Below are 19,107 nucleotides of genomic sequence, written 5' to 3' on the forward strand. Positions count from 1 at the left end.
ATATATTATATATACGTATATATGTAATATGCAAAAGAAAAGCAATTTTGTATAATATTTTTAATATTTAAAATTGATTTCATTAGTGCAATTATCTATGAACCTCTATGTGTTTAAAAACATATGCATATATATAATATCTATACTGTCTTTTGTTTTTCGAAAACCTCTAGATGCCTCCTTTTGCCTAAATATAGCTGATTGATTTTCACTCAATTTTTACCTTCCTGGAAGTAACATGGGAAATATTTCTTTCCAAAAGCTGTTTTGTAAAGATAGTGACCACAGGAGATGCTAGTAAATCTAAACTAATTTTAACATGTTTATTTTTCAAATGTAGGTCCCACTGGTTATTTTTAAGCGAGAAAAAGAAGTAGCTCGAAAATTGGAATTTGATGGGCTTTATATTACAGAACAGCCTTCAGAAGATGATATTAAAGGCCAGTGGGATAGACTCGTAATCAACACACAGTGAGTAAAGAATGAGATGAGACATTTCTGTGCTCAAAAATTTCAAGACATAAAATACTTTGCCGGAGTTCTTGCAGATTTATCAAAAGTTTAGCAGAGGTGAATAACAGTTATATATTCAGCCAAGAAAATCAAAAGACTAATAAGCTCCATCAGTCTCCTAATGGATGCCATCAATTTTTGCCCTCTGTGTTCTGAATTCCTCCATCAAAAATGGCTTCGAGTCCATTTCCACAGCACTGATGGAACATAACATCCATTACTCAGTGTTCAGGGAAGTGTGTAGCTGGAGGTACATAACCTGCAGTGTGGGGTTATCTCATCTAAAAGCATAGAGGAAGCCAAAATTATGCATTAAGGAAGGCGTTGTAGCATTAAAGGCAAAAATATTGAATGTCACACTTTTAATCTAAGTTGGAAATCTTCAGTTGGTATCAACCAAAGGCGAAGCATATGACTAGCTAAACATTATGACATGTAAAATATAAGACAGAAAAACAAATACTTTTCTTTATACTAATTATTTCGCCTGTGAGGTCTAGATCCAAACTACTAGCTGCCGCTGCAGATAAAAGTCCATCACAAAAGTCTCATTTTACACTATTCGAGGTATTAGTGATACAGTGTTTTTCTGCAGTTTGTACTGCTCAAGAGTGAAATAGCTTCTTTTCATTGTGATTAGTTTTGCTAATTCTTAAAGAGTTAACGATTTCTAGTAGTTTCCAAATGGGGATGATTTGTTTGTGTGTTATAAATGTTTACTCTAAATGCTCAATATTTTGTTTAGCAGCTCTAAATCGAATCAAGTCCGTCCCCTTAGGTGAACTCTGTATTAGTGAAGATGCTGGAGTCACGTGATGGTGTTATGCTCAAGTTTCCTTAAGGATAACTAGTGGGAATGAGATTTTTTTTTTACTTCCTAGGAAAAACAATGACAGTTTTAGATACTTTAATTTTTATAGACAATTGACAAAGAAATGTATACATTAACACATTATACATAAAGAAAAAATATAACCAGACTGCCTATTAATAAATATGCTCATATTCATCTCCATTAAAATATCAGCCCGTAGTCTCTTCTGTGATTTACATGTATATATATTAACACTTAAAATAACATTTAATATACTTATGATAGAAAAATTATGGGATAAGATGGGGAAAATTCATTGTAATTTTTGTGAATGGAAGAATATATGTTTACATATTATTTTCAGTATTTTATTTATTCCAAAAAATATATTGTTATTTATCATTTTTTTAAAAATGATACTATTTTATTTCTATGCTTTTATATCTTTTAGGTCATTTCCCAACAACTACTGGGACAAATTTGTTAAAAGAAAGGTGGGCTTAAATTTTCTATTCTTTTCCTAAAGTGCAATTCAGATTTGAATTTGCTGTGGCTCATATGTAGGCTGAGATAGATACTGAGGCGTGCTTTGTCTGCTAATGTCATTTCAAAATGGAAATGGGAGTCAATATGAATTTCAAAAATTTCATAAGAGATCCATACTCTGCAGCTAAAAAATAAATAAGCATTGCTCACCCACCTGTCATCTGACTCAGGTGACTAAACAGTGCTCAGTCTGTACGTTAACAAGAATTGGTAAGAATTTTCTCTGAGATTGTTCGGGTAACTGAAGTTGACTGAAGGCTCTTTTTCTGATAAGACAGCTAAGTCACCAGGGCTGGGATCCTCCCTTACAATAAAAAAGTAAAGTTGTTGTATACCAGCAAAGGACTGAATTTTATTTACTTTTACATAAACTTCAAAGACCTTTGTATTTTGATAAAGTTTTATTCTTCTGATGCGCACTGCATCAGGGCATGATAGAACACAAATAGGAGTTCAGCTACGGACTCTGGCACCTATGTCGGCTCTGGTTTCGAGAGACAAGGATTATCTCTGCTCTTCCTACCACACGGAATTTAATGTAGGTTATTTTTAAAAAAAAAAAAAATATAATAATGCATGTACCAGTACTTGTACACTGTAAAATACAGTAATCATTATTTTGTAGCTCCTTCTTATTCCTTGAACCCTCCAACTGCCAAACTGAATCACTTCGTGCCACGTACCATAATGAGCTGTAGCTCCAGTGTATACGGTCCAGGGCGAATGGCCACAAATGTCTGCCGAACGAAATGGTCTTTTTCCCTTTGATTCCACCAGTTGAGAACTACTCATAGGGTGGCTGGTGATTAGCAACTGCACATTTTTTGTTACCAATCTGAGGGGAGATAGAGAGTTTGCCAAGAATTTAAATCAAGTACATTATTTAAAATGAAGCACATTTTAAAAAACAGAAACAAAACAAAACAAAAAACCCCCCCAAGACTTCCTAGTTGGAAGAAGCAGTGTGTTTGTTGATTTTCATTTTGGTGCAAGTTTTTGTCCCCTTGTGACCACAGAGTAGTAGCGCTGCACGAATGCAGATGAATGCATCCAAATTAGACCAGAGCTCTGAAAGAATAATTTTTAAGTAACGTAAAATAGATAATTTGAATATTTTATTCTTATTAATTATTTAACAGTATGAAGAAGCAGTTTCTAAGTTATTAAAGCAAGAGTTTCTCTGAAGGACACGATATATCTAGAGTCAAATAAATAGACAGATTGTAATTGCAGCTGAGACAATCCATAGCGTTCCTGCTCTGAGGTCCAGTTTGTTCTCCTGGGTGAGAATACAACCCCTAAAGAACTCCCACTCAGATCAGCCCAGCCCATTTTCAGTGCTGTGAGAATACTGGAAAACAAATTGTTTTAATGAACCTAAATAGTGTACGTTCATAGGATTTTTCACTACCATTGCTCTTTTATGTTTTCTTTTAATTTACCTGATTGTATACATTCAGAAAAAGCTCATTTTTATTTCTGCTAATCCTTTCTTTCTTTCTATTTATCCACTTTCTTTCTATTCATCCACTCTAATATTTTACTTTAACGTTCCGCCTCCTCTTTCGCTGGTTCTCAGTTCCTTTGTTTCTCCTATATTCCTGTTCCTTGCTTTCCTTTTCCTCTCTTGCTGCCCGTTCTCTCTCCTCCTGCGTTTCTTTCATTCCTTTTCCTGTTGCCTCCATTTTCAATGATGTGCGGGATCCTCATGGTATATAAACTGTAGGCCAAGAGTCGCTATATCAGAGACAGAGGTACTGAGCTCACAGGTGATCTGTTAGCCCACATCTAAGCCCTGATCTAAAAACCCAACATCTGGGCAAAGGCCCAGACAAATGTGACAGAAGAGAGAGGGGCAAGGAAGCCAAGGGGGGTTGCAAAGAAGTGATTCTAACGATGGACAAGGAATCCATTCTAGGTAAGAATTAAACTGAGGACCTGTGGATGGTGACAAGGCTCCAGGTTCAGGTGTTGTTGAAGAATGGCTGGAGTCAGGATACTATGGGGGGAGTTGATTGTTTGCCCTGGAGACCACAGGGGGGATACCAGCATGTCGTGGGCAGCCCAGTGGCATGCCGTGCTCTACGCAGAAGATCTTTGCTGGGAGTCAGCCTTGCCTGGATGCGTCCTCACCCCATCTCTTGCCAAGCTGAGACTGGGCATGTTACATTCTCCAAGATCAATTTCTTTATCTACAGAGTAGGATGCTAACAACAGGAAACTTAACATATTATGACAGTCCCATGAGGGAAAAGCAAGTTAGACCTCTTAGCGTAATTCCTGACACAGGGTATGAATTTGGTAGTTACTTTATTCCATTTTCTCCCACCTCTTTACCCATTTACTTGAGCCTATCCTCTTTTGGGCCTGCCTTTCTCTCTTGCATAAGAAATCTTGTTCTTCAGCTAGGCATTATTTAAAACGCTATAAGTTCACTAAGACCTTAAGCAGTGTGATCACAGAACATGGGCCGTTAAGTTAGATGTTTAAGTGAACCTGAAAGTAAGACCGATATATACTATATATAAAAATAATTAGATGTTTGTATGTGCATATACAGATGAGATTACTTAATGGTGGAGGCCAGTAAAATGCTTTTTTTCTTGCCCCAGGTTATGGATAAATATGGAGAGTTCTATGGCCGAGACAGAATCAGCGAGTTACTTGGCATGGACAAAGCTGCCCTGGACTTCAGCGATGCCCGGGAAAAGAAGAAGCCAAAGAAAGACAGCTCCCTGTCGGCCGTGTGAGTGTTCATTCTGCTCTATCCGAGGTCTAGGTGGAAAGGAGGAAAAAGTAATACACTTCTGAACTTGCTAGTGCACTGATTTCCTTTCCTTCAGTGAGAGAAACAGAGAATATATAAAGTCTGCTTTTGTACTTCCGGGTATTTTTGCACTATGGAATCAGCAGATGTAATCTATTAATTTTTGAAGGTGACTTTTTCATTATTTACATAAAGCAAGAAAAAAAGATTTGTTTTATCGATGTGCCTTTTTATCCCTAAATGCCACTTAAGTTGAAGTCAAAGATGCAAAAGCATAACATTTGACTCGTTAATGCTTCCTGTTTGCAAAGAAGTTAGTTTTCTTAATTTTGGAAAAGGGAGCTATGTAGACCTTTTATTAGAAATAAGTTCATATTCTTTTAATTGTTGTGTTTTATTTAAATAGCAAAGACTTGGTATACTTAGTATACTATTACTTGGAAAGTTTATTTTAAAATGAGGCACTCTATTATACAGTGCTTGCATGGAATAATATGATATAATTAGAAGGATGTAAACCAGTTGAACTGAATTCACCTGAGATTGAATTTCACAGGCACGTGTAGTGTTAGTATACATATATATATATATACATCTGTATCTGTCTTGCAAATTTAATCAACTATAATTCTAGAATTACAGTTGTAAAGCCTACATGCTTTTTAAAATGTAATTTCTTATTGTAGCCACTTAACGATTTTAGAAAAAAACGTAATCATTACCTTCCCTTATCTGTATTTAAGGCATCAGTCAATTAGGTATGTGACGATTTCTCTGAAAACATAAATATTTAAGGTTCTGTAGAGCAATGTTAGTTTGTCTTAGATAACTATTTTAGCTAGCATTAAAAAACAACATTTTGGCTGATCTCTTTTATACTTTTTCTCTCTCTGAAACCTTGTTAGAGCTAGTTGGGTCTTTAAAAATAATGTGAACCCAGTTCAAAAGTAGTTAGATAAGCAAATATATAGCAAGTTATGAATTTAAATTTAAAATATTACCTGAGTACTTTAAGAAAACAAATGTGGTTCTTAAAGAAATGTGGTCACTATACGTAAGATGAAACACAGTTGGCAGCCCTTAGGCATTAAGGCCCTTATGTTAGAATATCACGTAAGGACTATGGTGAGGGGGGGCTGCTGAGTTTCTTACTAGCATTTTCAGATCCCTGATAACCAATGTAGAATTAAATAGTTTTACTGAATTATCCATTTTCCATGGTCATATTTGTGACTCTAGAAAATGTCTGATAAAATAGAAGGAAAGTTTAGACTGTTTTTGTACTATGAACAGTTTTAAATTAGCGGACTTTTCCACTGTTTTACATAGTAAATGTTTGCAGGTTTGACCCCTAGCAAAGTACCAAGAAATTAATGTGGCTTTTATTAATACCTTTAAATATGGATAATAAAATTAGAAGAATAAAGATATAGTAAATAACACACATTACTAGGAGAAGATTTACATGTAGTGTTCCTTTATTAAAGTGTTTGGAAGGATTGAGTTTTCAAAGATTATCTGTTTTCTATATGAATAGTATCTTAATGTGAACATTTGCATATAAGGATGATTCATGTATCTATGTGTGCATGTATTTATTTGTCAATCAGATACATAGGGCTTGGTATGTGCACATTTAAACAAGTGGCCAGTTCACCTCCTGGGGATAGAATGGCTGCCAGCAGCCAGAAAGCCTGCATGCTTCTTCATGTGTGTCTTTATGGAGTGAGAGGAGAGCTTATAATCTCAAAACCATCTAGCAAAACTCCTCAGCTTCTGGCTTCTAGTTTACCCCTGAACCAAGCCCTGTGGCCAGGTTAATGCCATGCCCAGATTGGCCTAGATCAGCTGTGCTCCATCCCTGGGGGTGGAGTCAGCTCCACCCAAACAGCATCACTGCCACTACTGGTGAGAAAAGAGTATTGTATACTACAAAATACTCTTAATGCTGTTGGTAGGAAACTTGCTACCCTAATGCATGACAGGGATGGAAAACAACTAATCATAAGAACAAACTTCTAAATAAGTTAGAAACGACCATGGGAAGTTCAGACATCCTGATAAAAACCCTTATTTTGTTTTGGATTGCTTTCATGGGAAATAATCATGCTCTCATGCGAATTATCCAATGGGTTTATTTTTTTTTCATCTCTCTCTTTTTTAAGAAAAAGTATTCTTATATTGAAACCCACTAAATAGTCATGAAATTTTAAAAAATATTATTTAATAATAAAATTAATTATAACTCAAAGACTGCTTTATTTCCTTAAAAAAATTAAACCTTAACTCTAAGGGGAAAAGTCTCCTAAGAAGTCAGCTTAGATTATCAACTATTTATCATTGCACTTGTAATTTAAGATTGGCCTAATTAAAAGAAATGATTAAAGAAGTAAAGACTAAAACAGTAAGTCTAGAGAAGCCTTTTTGAAAATAACACTAAAATTATATTATTATCATATCAATTCACTGGAATGTTGCAAAGGCTAACAAAATTATAATTTCTAGCCCCATAAACTGGTGACAAGTTCTGGAAAAAAGCGAAAATTAAAAATTAGTATATTTTAATACATGTCTATTTTAATCTGCAAAGATCATGACTATTTATGTTGATTCACTCATTCAACATTATTGAGAGACATTCAGTGTATGATATAACATGCTTGGTGTTGGGGATTTCACAGACTAGTGAGGAAGGCATCAATACACATACATACATACACACCTACGCCTGCAAAACAACATGGGAAACGATTATAAAGGGAGGTGTCTACAAAGCACTATGGGAACCAAGGGGAAGGGTTAAATTCCTTCTTGGATAGAGAAGGAAGTAGAGAAGGGGCATTTCTGAAAACGATAGGAAACAAAACCACAATGAATAAGCCTTTTCATTGGCAAAATCAGTACAGTTGTAAAACAAGTGTGGACATTTATGCAAGTTTTTATTAGTTGAACTAAAAATTATTCTGTTGGGATGCAATTATGAATATATAATGAAAGTTAGGGAGGAAAGTTTCGATATACCTATGTTAGTTAATTTAGTAGTTTCCAGGAATAATTGTCACATATAAAGTGTTTATTTTATATTTAATATAGGAAAAGAAAAGGTCAAAAAGAAAAGACTATTTTTAAGTAATAGAGACATAGTGATGCTTTGTTTTGTTTTCCAAGATTCCTCTTAAAAAAAAAAAAAAAATCACAAAACTCTGGAGTACATTTTCCAACAGAGCTCTCAGCTCTTCCCTGGGCTCCTGAACTAGAACTCATCTCCTGAGATGGTTGCCAGCTCTGCCCCATGGAGAGTGAATGACAGCAGGCTTTTGCAAGCCTGTGAGTCTCTGCTTCATGTACATATCTACAGATTCTTCTTTTTTGTCTTTCCAGGCTGAACTCTATTGATGTGAAGTATCAGATGTGGAAACTAGGAGTCGTTTTCACTGACAATGTAAGCCAACTTCATTACCACAAAGTAAAACGCACTCTGATTAGATGAGTTTGTTGGGCTTCAGTGGCTGGAAAGATGGCTATTTAAGAAAGCTACTTAAGGGCTTCCCTGGTGGCGCAGTGGTTGGGAGTCCGCCTGCCGATGCAGGGGACGCGGGTTCGTGCCTCCGTCCGGGAAGATCCCACATGCCGCGGAGTGGCTGGGCCCGTGAGCCATGGTCGCTGAGCCTGCGCGTCCGGAGCCTGTCCTCCGAAATGGGAGAGGCCACGACAGTGAGAGGCCCGCGTACCGCAAAAAAAAAAAAAAAAAAAAAAGAAGCTACTTAAATACCAGTTCGTTTAATACTGACCACATCTGAGAAAGACCCAGAGAAATATATGATTAATCAGCCCATATCTCATTCCATTTCTTTCAGTGGCTGAAAAATTAAAATATATTTACACGAGAAAATGAAATGGAGATGCAAATTCGTGTGTATTTTCATTCAGATTTTAGTTGAGCAATTGCATTCTTCAAAATTTTTATAGATGTTAGAAAGTTCTAAATATATTTTTTAAAGTTCTTTTTTAACATTAATTGCAATCCATTTGTTTCTGCCAAATAAAGTACATTAAATTATTGTGCTCTTTTTCTTGATGGATCCTTCTTTTATCAAAGAGCATGAGAGCTTCTGAGTTAGGCCTAGGACCCACGTATATATCCAAATATTATGAAAAAAAATCGCCCATGACTAAAAGCCACCAGCTGTCAAGGCAGAGAATCACATACTACCTCGTTGGCTCAATAGCATGACATTTTTGATTCTTAGAAATTCCAGTTTAACTAACTGTTACTGTCAGTTGTTTTTGTGCTACCATTTGCTGGCTATGGGAAGTTGCTAGAGAGAATCATGAAACATGGCTGAATCGATGGACTACAATTTTTGCTGTTAGATCTCAGCCCATCCCCTCATTACTGCTTCTTAATTCTTTTACCATCTTCTCACTCCTCCTACAGAAAGGCTCGTAACAACCTCCCCTAAGGCCTTCTGCTGTTCTTGCTGCCGTGCTTTCTTCCTTGGGTATCTCATTGAGTCTCAAAATCTCGCTCTTATCTTAGCACTTTTATAGTGAAACTTAGTTCCGTTCTCCTAAAGACCCGTGACCCCCCCATCCCCCCAGTACTCCTGCCTCTGTCCCCACCCTGCCTCACCCAGCCGTGGGCCCAGAACTCTGGGTAACTTAGAGAACCCTCTGATATTCAAAATCAAGTCTTGAGTTATCTTTTAGGACTGTCAACTGTTAGTAGGGTGTCTTGCAGCTAACTTCTCATCTAACAATAGAAGCAACTCCCCTGAATAAAAAGGAGGCCACCCCAACTCAGCCACATGTGGCAACATCTGGAGACATTCTTGGTTGTCATGACTGGAGAGGGGGAGTTCTACTACTGGCAGCTAGCGAGTAGAGACCAGGGATGCTGCTAGCTATAACCATCCTACTATGCACAGGATGGCATCCACAACCAAGGATTATCTGGCCCAAACTATCAATAGTGGACATTAGTAAGTTGCTGTTGAGTAGTAAGTCAATACATTTTTCTCTGTGGGAGGATAAATAAAAAGAGCCACTCTGATATAAAGGAGAGAATGGCATTGAACCTTGCAGAACAGCTAAATCAAACTAAAATACACAAACAAACTGATATAACTGATTGGAATTATATAAATCTTTAAGAAGATAAAAGTCAGTGGAGTGGTTATCATAGAATGAGAGCAGAGTCGTTTTTGACAATAGTATGTATTCTATTTTCTGAGATTATTTTCTCTCATTTTGTCTTAATAGTCCTTCCTCTACCTTGCCTGGTATATGGCCATGTCCGTTCTCGGACACTATAACAACTTTTTTTTTGCCGCTCATCTTCTTGACATTGCTATGGGATTCAAGACGTTAAGAACCATCTTGTCATCAGTAACACACAATGGCAAACAGGTAAAAGTTTATGTTTTCCTCCCCCTGCAAAAACTGAAAAAGCAACAAATATTCTAACAGATGTAACACCAAACCTCAAATGACAGTGTACAGTTTTAAAGACTTTTGTGAATAGAGGATCTGTACCTTTTCTCCTATAAACCATGCAGATTTGTAATTTGAGAGCCCCCGAGACCTACATTCAAGTCTTGGCTTGATGGATGAGCTGTGTGACCTTGGATAAATTACTTAGCATTCTTTTAAATCTCAACTCCCTCATTTTGTAAAACGAGTACAATAAAAGTACCTACCTTATAGGGGTTTTGTGAAAATTAAATAAAAACAGAAATGTGGAGGTCTTAGCACAGGCTCAAGCACATTAAACACTCAGGAAGGTAGTTATTATTTTGTTCCTAATATGATATTTGCTGTACCTGATACTGTGGCTAAACCAAAATATGTTGCAACATCCTAACACACTAGTTATATTAGTAATAAAACCTGAGATGCTACATTCTTAATTTATTATAGTATTTTAAAACTGGATATCCATGGGCTCTTTTCTCCACTTTTAAATTGGGCAAAAGGAATAATAATGTTTCACACTTGACAAGGTCATGCTTACTTGGAGAAAAGCTGGCTTAATTCCAGATAGTCAGCTTATGTTCTAATACAACCCATTTGTAATGTTAAAACTTTCATTATTAATAAACTTCTCAATTCATTCTCTATTTATCAAGTGTCCAGTGGGAGGTAACACATTCTGCTAGTTATTTAGAATAACAGAGTCCTTCTTTTCCAGAATTTTATAATCCAGCGTATTTTAAAATCAGTGCCCTTCCCAAAACCTTGAACTGTGTCCACGGTTAAGTTCACATTATCATGACCTTCACTTTTCTAAATTTCAGCACAATGTTCTTATATATGTCACTGTAGTTTCTGAATATGAGTATGATATGCATGGCACGTCATGAGTCTGGTGACAAAAAGCGTACTATGCATATTCATCGGTCAATAAGTAAATTGGTTTTGAGCTCCCAGTATGTTCGAAGAACTGGAGGTGCTAAATCTGTGGAGTATTTTCACACAAAACATCTGGCACTACTTTCAATTTCTAAACTTTTATTTCTAAACTCTACTCCTTCTCTTTTTGAGGTATCAAATTTTCATTTGCAAAGATAATAGAGAGCTTAAATAGCCCTTATAGGTAAAATACACAGAAATTTACAGTGGCCTTATACTTAATTTATAGAAGTGAATTAAGCCCTCTATTAAGACAACATGTTTTTTCCAGATAATTATGAAGTGATTTTTAAAAGACTTAATATATGCTGCCACAGTTAAGAACACCAGGGGTATGTTGTAATCAGAGGAAGTAGACAAAAAATAATGCATTTTAGTGTGTTTAGAACTTCTGTGATAGAACCAGAAATATATTTTTACCACCTTGGTGAAAGTCATATTTTTAAAATATACATATTCATATACAAATTCTATGTATATTCACATATATATTCTATAAAATATACGCATATATATACATACTATATACGCATATATAACATTATGTAAAGTAAAGTATAGTTTGGAATTAAAGAAAGATTACATAGTGCTGAAAAAAGACCTTTCAAACTGTGACTTTTATTTATACGTTGAGAAAATTTGCCTTCAAAATAGTGTTATTTATTAGCTATTAAAGTGTCTTTCCCTTTGATCATTGGTTTATGTTGACAAAGCCAGACTTCTTAGTTTTATTTTTTTTAATATTTATGATACATATTATTAACAGTCGTGCATTTCCAGACATTAGAAACAATTCCTATTTCGTTTTAGGATATGATTGAAAGAAAACGTGATTTACAACCCCTCTTACTATCATAACAAACATGAGAGAGTTTTTGTTAGGAATGTAAATTATTTAAAGGGAATAGAACTTATAAAAAGAGAGAATGTATTTAATGTAGTATCTACTACCAAATATTTAGATGATAGAAAAATGAACATATTAAGCTGCTTATTAATATTATTAATATCAATTTGGATATGAAACTAAATCAGAGTTTTATTCATGTTATTGTATGCATTTATTAGCCAATTAAGTAGTCAAGTTTTACATAAAATAAACTGGCAACTTGATAAAATATAGAAACTATGAAAATAGATTTCCCCACTGGGGGGATAAGAAAGGTATGAGGTGTGGATTCCATTAGCTTTTAGTCAGTAAATCCACTGACTTATATTTCTAATATATGTTCAATGTCACATTGCTTTCCAGCTTGTATTAACCGTTGGCTTATTAGCTGTTGTCGTATACCTATATACTGTCGTGGCATTCAATTTTTTCCGAAAATTCTACAATAAAAGTGAAGATGGCGATACACCGGACATGAAATGTGATGACATGCTAACGGTAAGTTCATACACTTTGATCTCCTATGAATGAAAAAACTTCTCCTGCTTCTTCAACCCAAGGAATTGTGTAGTCATTCTTTAACAGTGAAGAATAGAAAATAGTGTACGCAGCAAAAAGTTGTGTGGCTTTTTAAAGAATTGACGATTTTCATTTTCTGTGGAACGTGAAGGACTGTTTCTGCCAATTTTGCACATCTACTGCATCAGCCTGATAATAAGTAGAATCCTGAGTAAAGTCCTTAGAACTGGAAGGATTAACGTAAACACTTCAGCCTGTTGTTTGTATGTTCTAGGAGAGCAGGTAAAATTATTTCCTTGTAGAAGGTTTAGGTATTTGTTCACCTTAGTGACTTGAACTGAAATTACTGAAGTCCAAAAATATCTCTTTTATATTGAGTATCCTGGGTTAAATTACCCTTTTTAGTCTTGGTTTTAAAATCAACAGATGTTAAAGATTTCATATTGCTTTATCACTCTTCTATAACCTGCATCTCTAATATGACAAATCAGAAATTACCATATATGAGATGCTAGACTGTGAAGGGGAAAATTAGACAAAATACTTAACCTCTAGCTGGAAAGAGATGAATCCTTCAGTGAGCTCCAAATTGAGATACCTATACAGTTCGGGCTGGTGTAAAAAGACATGGACATAATGATGCTAAAATTGCTCTAGAAAAAATAAACATCTCAAAGGAGTAGTGACAAAGACCTACTAATATTACAAAGACTAGTAATTAAGACAGTTTTTGTACTAGAGAATGACAGATCAATGGAATACAGTCTAGAAAGAGATTCAGATACACATGGAAATTAAAAGTATGATAAAAGTGGCCTTAGAAATTATGAAATGAAAAATAATTCAATAAATGGTATTGGTACCATGAACATGCTGTTAGGAGGAAACTGCTAAAAGTGGATGCCAACCAAGTTCTTTACATCAAAATAAATTCCAAATGAAATAAACCTTTCAATGAAAAATGAAAGTTAGGATTTGACTTGTGAAATAATAACAATTTTTATTTATTTATTGCTTGCTGCGTCAGGTCTTTGTTGCTGCGCGCGGGCTTTCTTTAGTTGCAGTGAGCAGGGGCTGCTCTTCGTTGCGGTGCGTGGGCATCTCATTGCCGTGGCCTCTCGTTGCGGAGCATGGGCTCTAGGAGCGCGGGCTCTAGAGCACAGGCTAAGTAGTTGTGGCACATGGGCTTAGTTGCTCTGCGGCATGTGGGATCTTCCCGGACCAGGGCTCGAACCCGTGTCCCCTCCATTGGCAGGCAGATTCTTAACCACTGCACCACCAGGGAAGCCCCATAACAATTTTTTAATGGGGAAAGGTCTTTCTGAATATGACATAAAACCTAGGATCCATGTAAGCATAAAAAATGACTTTAAAAAGGAATAACTATAAGGAAAATCTTAAATGCAGATGACAAGCTAGCAAAAATATACTGAACACTATAACAAAGGGCCAGTTTCTTTAATTTACAAAGTCTTTGTCACAACTGAGAGAAGAAATAACAAGCCAATAGAAAAATAAGCAAATTATATGACTAGACAATTCACTATAAAATAAGTTGAATCAGCTTATAAATATGGAAAGATGCTCAGCCTCTATCATATTGATACTTTAAAAAGTGCAAACCAAAGCAATCAGTTGCCACCTTTACCCATCAGGTTTGCAAAATATTAAAGTTTGTTAATACCCAGAGTTAACTGAATTGATTGAAAAGCTGGCACCTTCATGAACGCTGTTGGGAATTTAAAATAACACAACAATTTGAGAGAAATTTTATAATATCTATTGAATTTTTAAGTGTACTTACCCTTTGACTTGTCAGTTCCATTGCTAGTAACTGACCTGTTTATTCACAAATATGCCTCGCTATATTCAAGGACATTAGCTGCTATAACAAATTGAAAATAATATAAATTATCCTCTATAGAGTCTTGATTAAATAAATTATGGTAAATCCATATAATGGAAAATATGTAGCTTTTTAAAATAGTAGTGAAATCTGTATATGCTGATATGGAAAGACATACAAATTATACTTAAGTGGGAAAAAAAAAAGATCAAAAGGATCCTAACTGTACAAGATGATACACACACATATATGCTAGAATGTATATAATAGATATGCTAGAATACACATACTATTTTTCTGGAAGAATACATAAGAAACTTTTAACAAGAGTTCATACAGGAAGTAGGACCACAAGTCAAGGAGAGAGAAAACTTGTGCGCCGGGAGACTGACCGGTCACTAGTAGTAACCTCCACCAGAGTCACTAACAGGGGACACTTTGCCACCCCCTCGCTGCTTCCCCACATCCATACCCTACCATTCTAGGCCCAGTGAGGAAGGTACTTTAGAGATCCTTCATCTCCTCTTCTGTGTGCTGCCTTTAATACCACCTTGTCTCTTCTGTCCCATGACCCTGAAGACTTGGGGGAGTGGCTGGCCAGATGCAGAGAGGGGAGCAGAGGGCTGGAGGAGGCAACAAGGCGCAAAGGAGGGTCAGTAAGGGCTAACGGTAGGCACTTGTGCCTACACTGACTCCGGGGAGATTCATTTATATTCCAGGAGAATCACCCCAATGGGTCTAAATCTCAAAATTCACCAGCCTCAGGTCAGAAAGTTGTCCTGTTCATTCCCAGAGGGTGTGATGCTCAGTGAACCGCTCAAGATTGGTGGAAAGTAGGGAGGGTTTCAGATGGGGATATGCAGTGGCCTGGGTTACACGCTGGGAACAACGTGTGACTTGGATTCGCCTCTCCTACCACAGTATGACCCCCAAAATATCCTGGTCTCTCACTCTCACATCACGAGTCGTATCTGACCCTGTTCAATTTGCCCTAATAGTGTTCTTATATGACTACATGTTGCATCTTGCTCTCAGGATGTTTCCACTGCTCTTGTTAATTTTGTCAGTGGATTTATTAGGAGAAGAATCCATGCATTATTTGAACACGAGGTGGGTTAGGAAGACCACTGCCTTTACCTGGTTGATTTTACCCAATGACAGGGAAATGTATAAAGAAGGTAGAGAAGCTTACCTCACTTTAGGATGAGGAAATTGGCTCCTTGATGTTTTCATCTGTGGGCTTGGGACTGAGCTACAGCCAGGATTTTGTTCAGTTTCAGGAATTTCTGTCCATATGGGTGAGACTGCCTCTGACCGGCTCTGTTGTAGGTATTTCTGTCTCTACAAAAATAACAATGAACAGGTCTTGCCTTTGGCTGAGGTGAGGTTGGAGGCACCCTAAGTTTGCATCTTAGGTGTTCCTCTCTTGAAACGGAAAACTCAGCTCCAGGATGCAGACTACACCTCGGCTCCTACCTCTTTCCCAATTATGTACTGCTGTCAATCAGTCGAACCAGACGGGAGTCTGTGTACTTTGCACAGTCCATTTCCAGGTGACTGTTCTTAACAACTATTGTGTCAGAGGCCACATTACCTAGGTTAACCTTTCAACTTTAGATGTAAAAACCCCTTTTAATTTGCCTCTTACTAATGCTTGTGCAGGGAGGTTTTGAAAAAGCCATAGCCACTTAAAATGTAAGTAATCACTGACAGTAATGCTCATTAAAAGTGGAGGCTTAGTAAAACCAAACAGATAGCAAGACAGAATTATGGAGTAGCAGGTGGTCAGATTTCATTGTTTTAATTCTCCAAAGAGAATCCTTTCTTTTTTTTTCTTGCGGTACCCGGGCCTCTCACTGCCGTGGCCTCTCCCGTTGCGGAGCACAGGCTCCGGACGCGCAGGCTCAGCGGCCACGGCTCACGGGCCCAGCCGCTCCGCGGCATGTGGGATCTTCCCGGACCGGGGCACGAACCCGTGTTCCCTGCATCGGCAGGCGGACTCTCAACCACTGCGCCACCAGGGAAGCCTGAGAATCCTTTCTTTATGCCAGTCTCCTTAGCATTTCTTTTTCAAAGAGTAAAGTCTAGTATTCTCATCTGAGGTAGGTTTTCCTCACTCACGTCGTATTTTATTGCTGTCATCCTGAGTTCCCATCGCATTTGTTGTTTCTTTAGGTCTCCGAGAACATTGTAGGTTTTCTGGGGGACGTAATTCACCGCCAGTGTTTCATAACTTACAGCAGGTGGCACTGTAGCTGCAGTTTTGCAGAGTCAGTGATGATTCATACTTAAATTTCTTTTCTTCTTTCTTTACTTACTTATTTATTTGGAATCATGGTGTTTTGAGCCAGAGAATCTAATTAATCCAGCCATAACCTGATAGAATTTGAACCTCTTCACCCAGAATGTAGGAGAAGAAATTGAAAAGTAATCTAAAGTTTTCAAGTCCAGGGCAAAAAGCTGATTGCAGCTAGAGAGCCAGGGAGACTGACGTGGCATATATAAGAGCATTCATCTCAAAAGGAGTGGTTTTCAGCCTCAAATGCCCAGAGGAATCACCAGGAAAACTCTCTGTAAATCCACAGATCTTCAAGACCAACCCCAGATCCCTTGAGTCAGAAACTGTAGGAAAGGTATCAAGACCTGTGTATTTGGGAAAAAGCTTTCCAGGTGGTTGAGCTAAAAAGTATGCTCCTAGGGAAGTAACCTGCTTAAGTAGTTGTTCTAAAGTACTTATTTTACCCCATCTTCTCAACGAATAATCTGTTTCTCTCTAGTTCAACCTCTATCTCTTTTTCTCTCCCTGTGTCTGTTTCTCTCCCCACACCTGCCTTTTTTGTTTTTGGCCAAGGTAAAGATCTTATAAGGATCTTCACCAGTCCCTAGAAACTGTTACTCTTCAGTGTCCCCTAAAGGCAGCATAAACAATGATTAACCCCAGAATGTATGTTTAGGAGGTGGATGGGGGGAAAGTCACAGAACGTTAAATCTTGAGAATTAGCAAGTGCCCTGTCCCCATTTCTGTAGCACCAGGCACCTTCCTCCCTCATTACTCAGGTTCTCTGAAGAAAGCGGTGTCACTTTTTGCTGCCCAGCATCGCTCCTCCAGCTCTTATGATCAGGTTGAGTCTGATTCTCTGAAAAGGAAGGTAGATGAAAGGACTTCCCTTTTCAGGCGCAGAATGGTAATCTGACAGGCTGCCGCCTCCTGTGAGTGGCTGGTCACTCCATTTCCTCCTACTCCACCACAGCAGCCATGGCCCTGCTATCTCTGGTGAGAACTTCTGATAATGAAGGAGAAGGTTGGGAAAATCAACATCAGAATCCCACTGGCGAACTGTGCATTTTATTCTTTTTCACTTTGGTATCTTATTAAGCCTAACTAAGCACATCCACAAAACTCTACCTCTCTTTTCACAGCATGACCGTGTTTCATTTTAATGAAATATGGCGGAATCCCCTCCTCAAAATTCTTAGTGCTATCATAGAATGAAGGCGAGCAGTGAGATGCACATATTGCCAAGAGAGGCCAAGTGGCTGACGAGAGATCTAAAAAGGAGACATTTACTTTGGTAATTTAGCCTCATTCCATGGTCTTGTTTTCAGCTTTATAGTCTAGAAAGTAAAAGTGAATCATTTGCTTGAGGACAGACTCACATTAACCAGACTCCTAAGAGTCAGATGTATCAGTCAGAATACCAACATTCCACTCATTAAAAGTTCAAGCAACAAGTTGATAGTCTCTCCTCTATAGAAAAACTCTATGTGGGGAGCCAAATTATAATCCAAAAGTCTTGGTCAGCAGGAATTAGCAGGAGGAATTAGCTAGACCATCTTAGTCACATATATGTCAAATAAGTGGGCTTGGAGAGCTAGGGCATTCCAGGACCTGAACAGGGAACTGCAGTGATCCACTGTTGACCCACTATGGCTATTAGTGTGGGGAGTCAAAGGGCCAGAATTTGACATGGAGAAATGCCAGACCACAGCCAGGTAGATTGTCCAAATTAAGTCGCCAGCCAAAGGGGGCAGGGGGAGTTTTACAAACAAAGCTAAGAATGGGAAAGCCAGGAAAGGATGGCCTATGTTAGTTCACTGAGAGTAGGCAGCTGCAATAATAATTCTATTTCCTGTAGCCACAGTTAATCACATGTGTGGACAGATTTGGAGAAAAACATATAACCCCCAATTTTTCTTAATAAAAATAAGAAATGCATGTGGTAAAGACTAATTCCAACAGTATGCAAGAATATACAGGGAAAATAAAACTTTCTCTAGCCACAGATCCACCATTTACAGTTTCAAGCACTGTTTTAGACAAACAGTTCTAAGAAATTAATGCCATGTCCTGAGGGCTTTTCTTAAATGTCTTCAAATTTTAATTTCTAAAGATTGATTCAGTACGTGGTACCAGGAATCCAGAATGTTTAAGCCTTCAGGAGATGTGGATGCAGGATTAAGTTTAGGCACCATTGGTCTCATCAGGCTGTCTGTAAAATAGGACTATCCTGGCCTCTCTGTAAGAGAGACCCCTTCCCTGGGCTGCAGAACAGTTCTGGGGTGATGCTCTTTGCTTATTGCATCCCAGACTGACCAGCCTCTTTTCTGAGTGACCCAATCTTTTTTTTTTAAATTTTATTGAAGTACAGTTGATTCACAATGTTGCATTAATTTTTGCTGTACAGCAAAGTGATTCAGTTATACATATGTATATATTCTTTTTGTATTTTTTTCCATTACGGTTTATCACAGGATATTGAATATAGTTCCCTGTGCTCTACAGTAGGACCTTGTTTTTTATC

The 19,107-nt window shown here is 37.4% G+C and overlaps 1 protein-coding gene across 1 annotated transcript in view; it reads left to right on the plus strand.

Moving 5' to 3' along the window:
* Positions 1-19,107, plus strand: part of RYR2 (ryanodine receptor 2) — a 721,906-nt gene that overhangs the window by 683,240 nt on the left and 19,559 nt on the right. The window contains exons 92-97 of the mRNA XM_029245584.1: positions 341-471; positions 1,779-1,821; positions 4,486-4,619; positions 8,022-8,082; positions 9,903-10,049; positions 12,304-12,438. Of these exons, the coding sequence (XP_029101417.1) occupies positions 341-471; positions 1,779-1,821; positions 4,486-4,619; positions 8,022-8,082; positions 9,903-10,049; positions 12,304-12,438 (651 nt within the window). The remainder of the gene's footprint in view (positions 1-340; positions 472-1,778; positions 1,822-4,485; positions 4,620-8,021; positions 8,083-9,902; positions 10,050-12,303; positions 12,439-19,107) is intronic.

Source organism: Monodon monoceros, unplaced genomic scaffold (genome assembly GCF_005190385.1).
Source record: "Monodon monoceros isolate NGI ecotype Baffin Bay Population unplaced genomic scaffold, NGI_Narwhal_1 Super_Scaffold_4, whole genome shotgun sequence".
Classification (NCBI taxonomy): Eukaryota; Metazoa; Chordata; class Mammalia; order Artiodactyla; family Monodontidae; genus Monodon; species Monodon monoceros.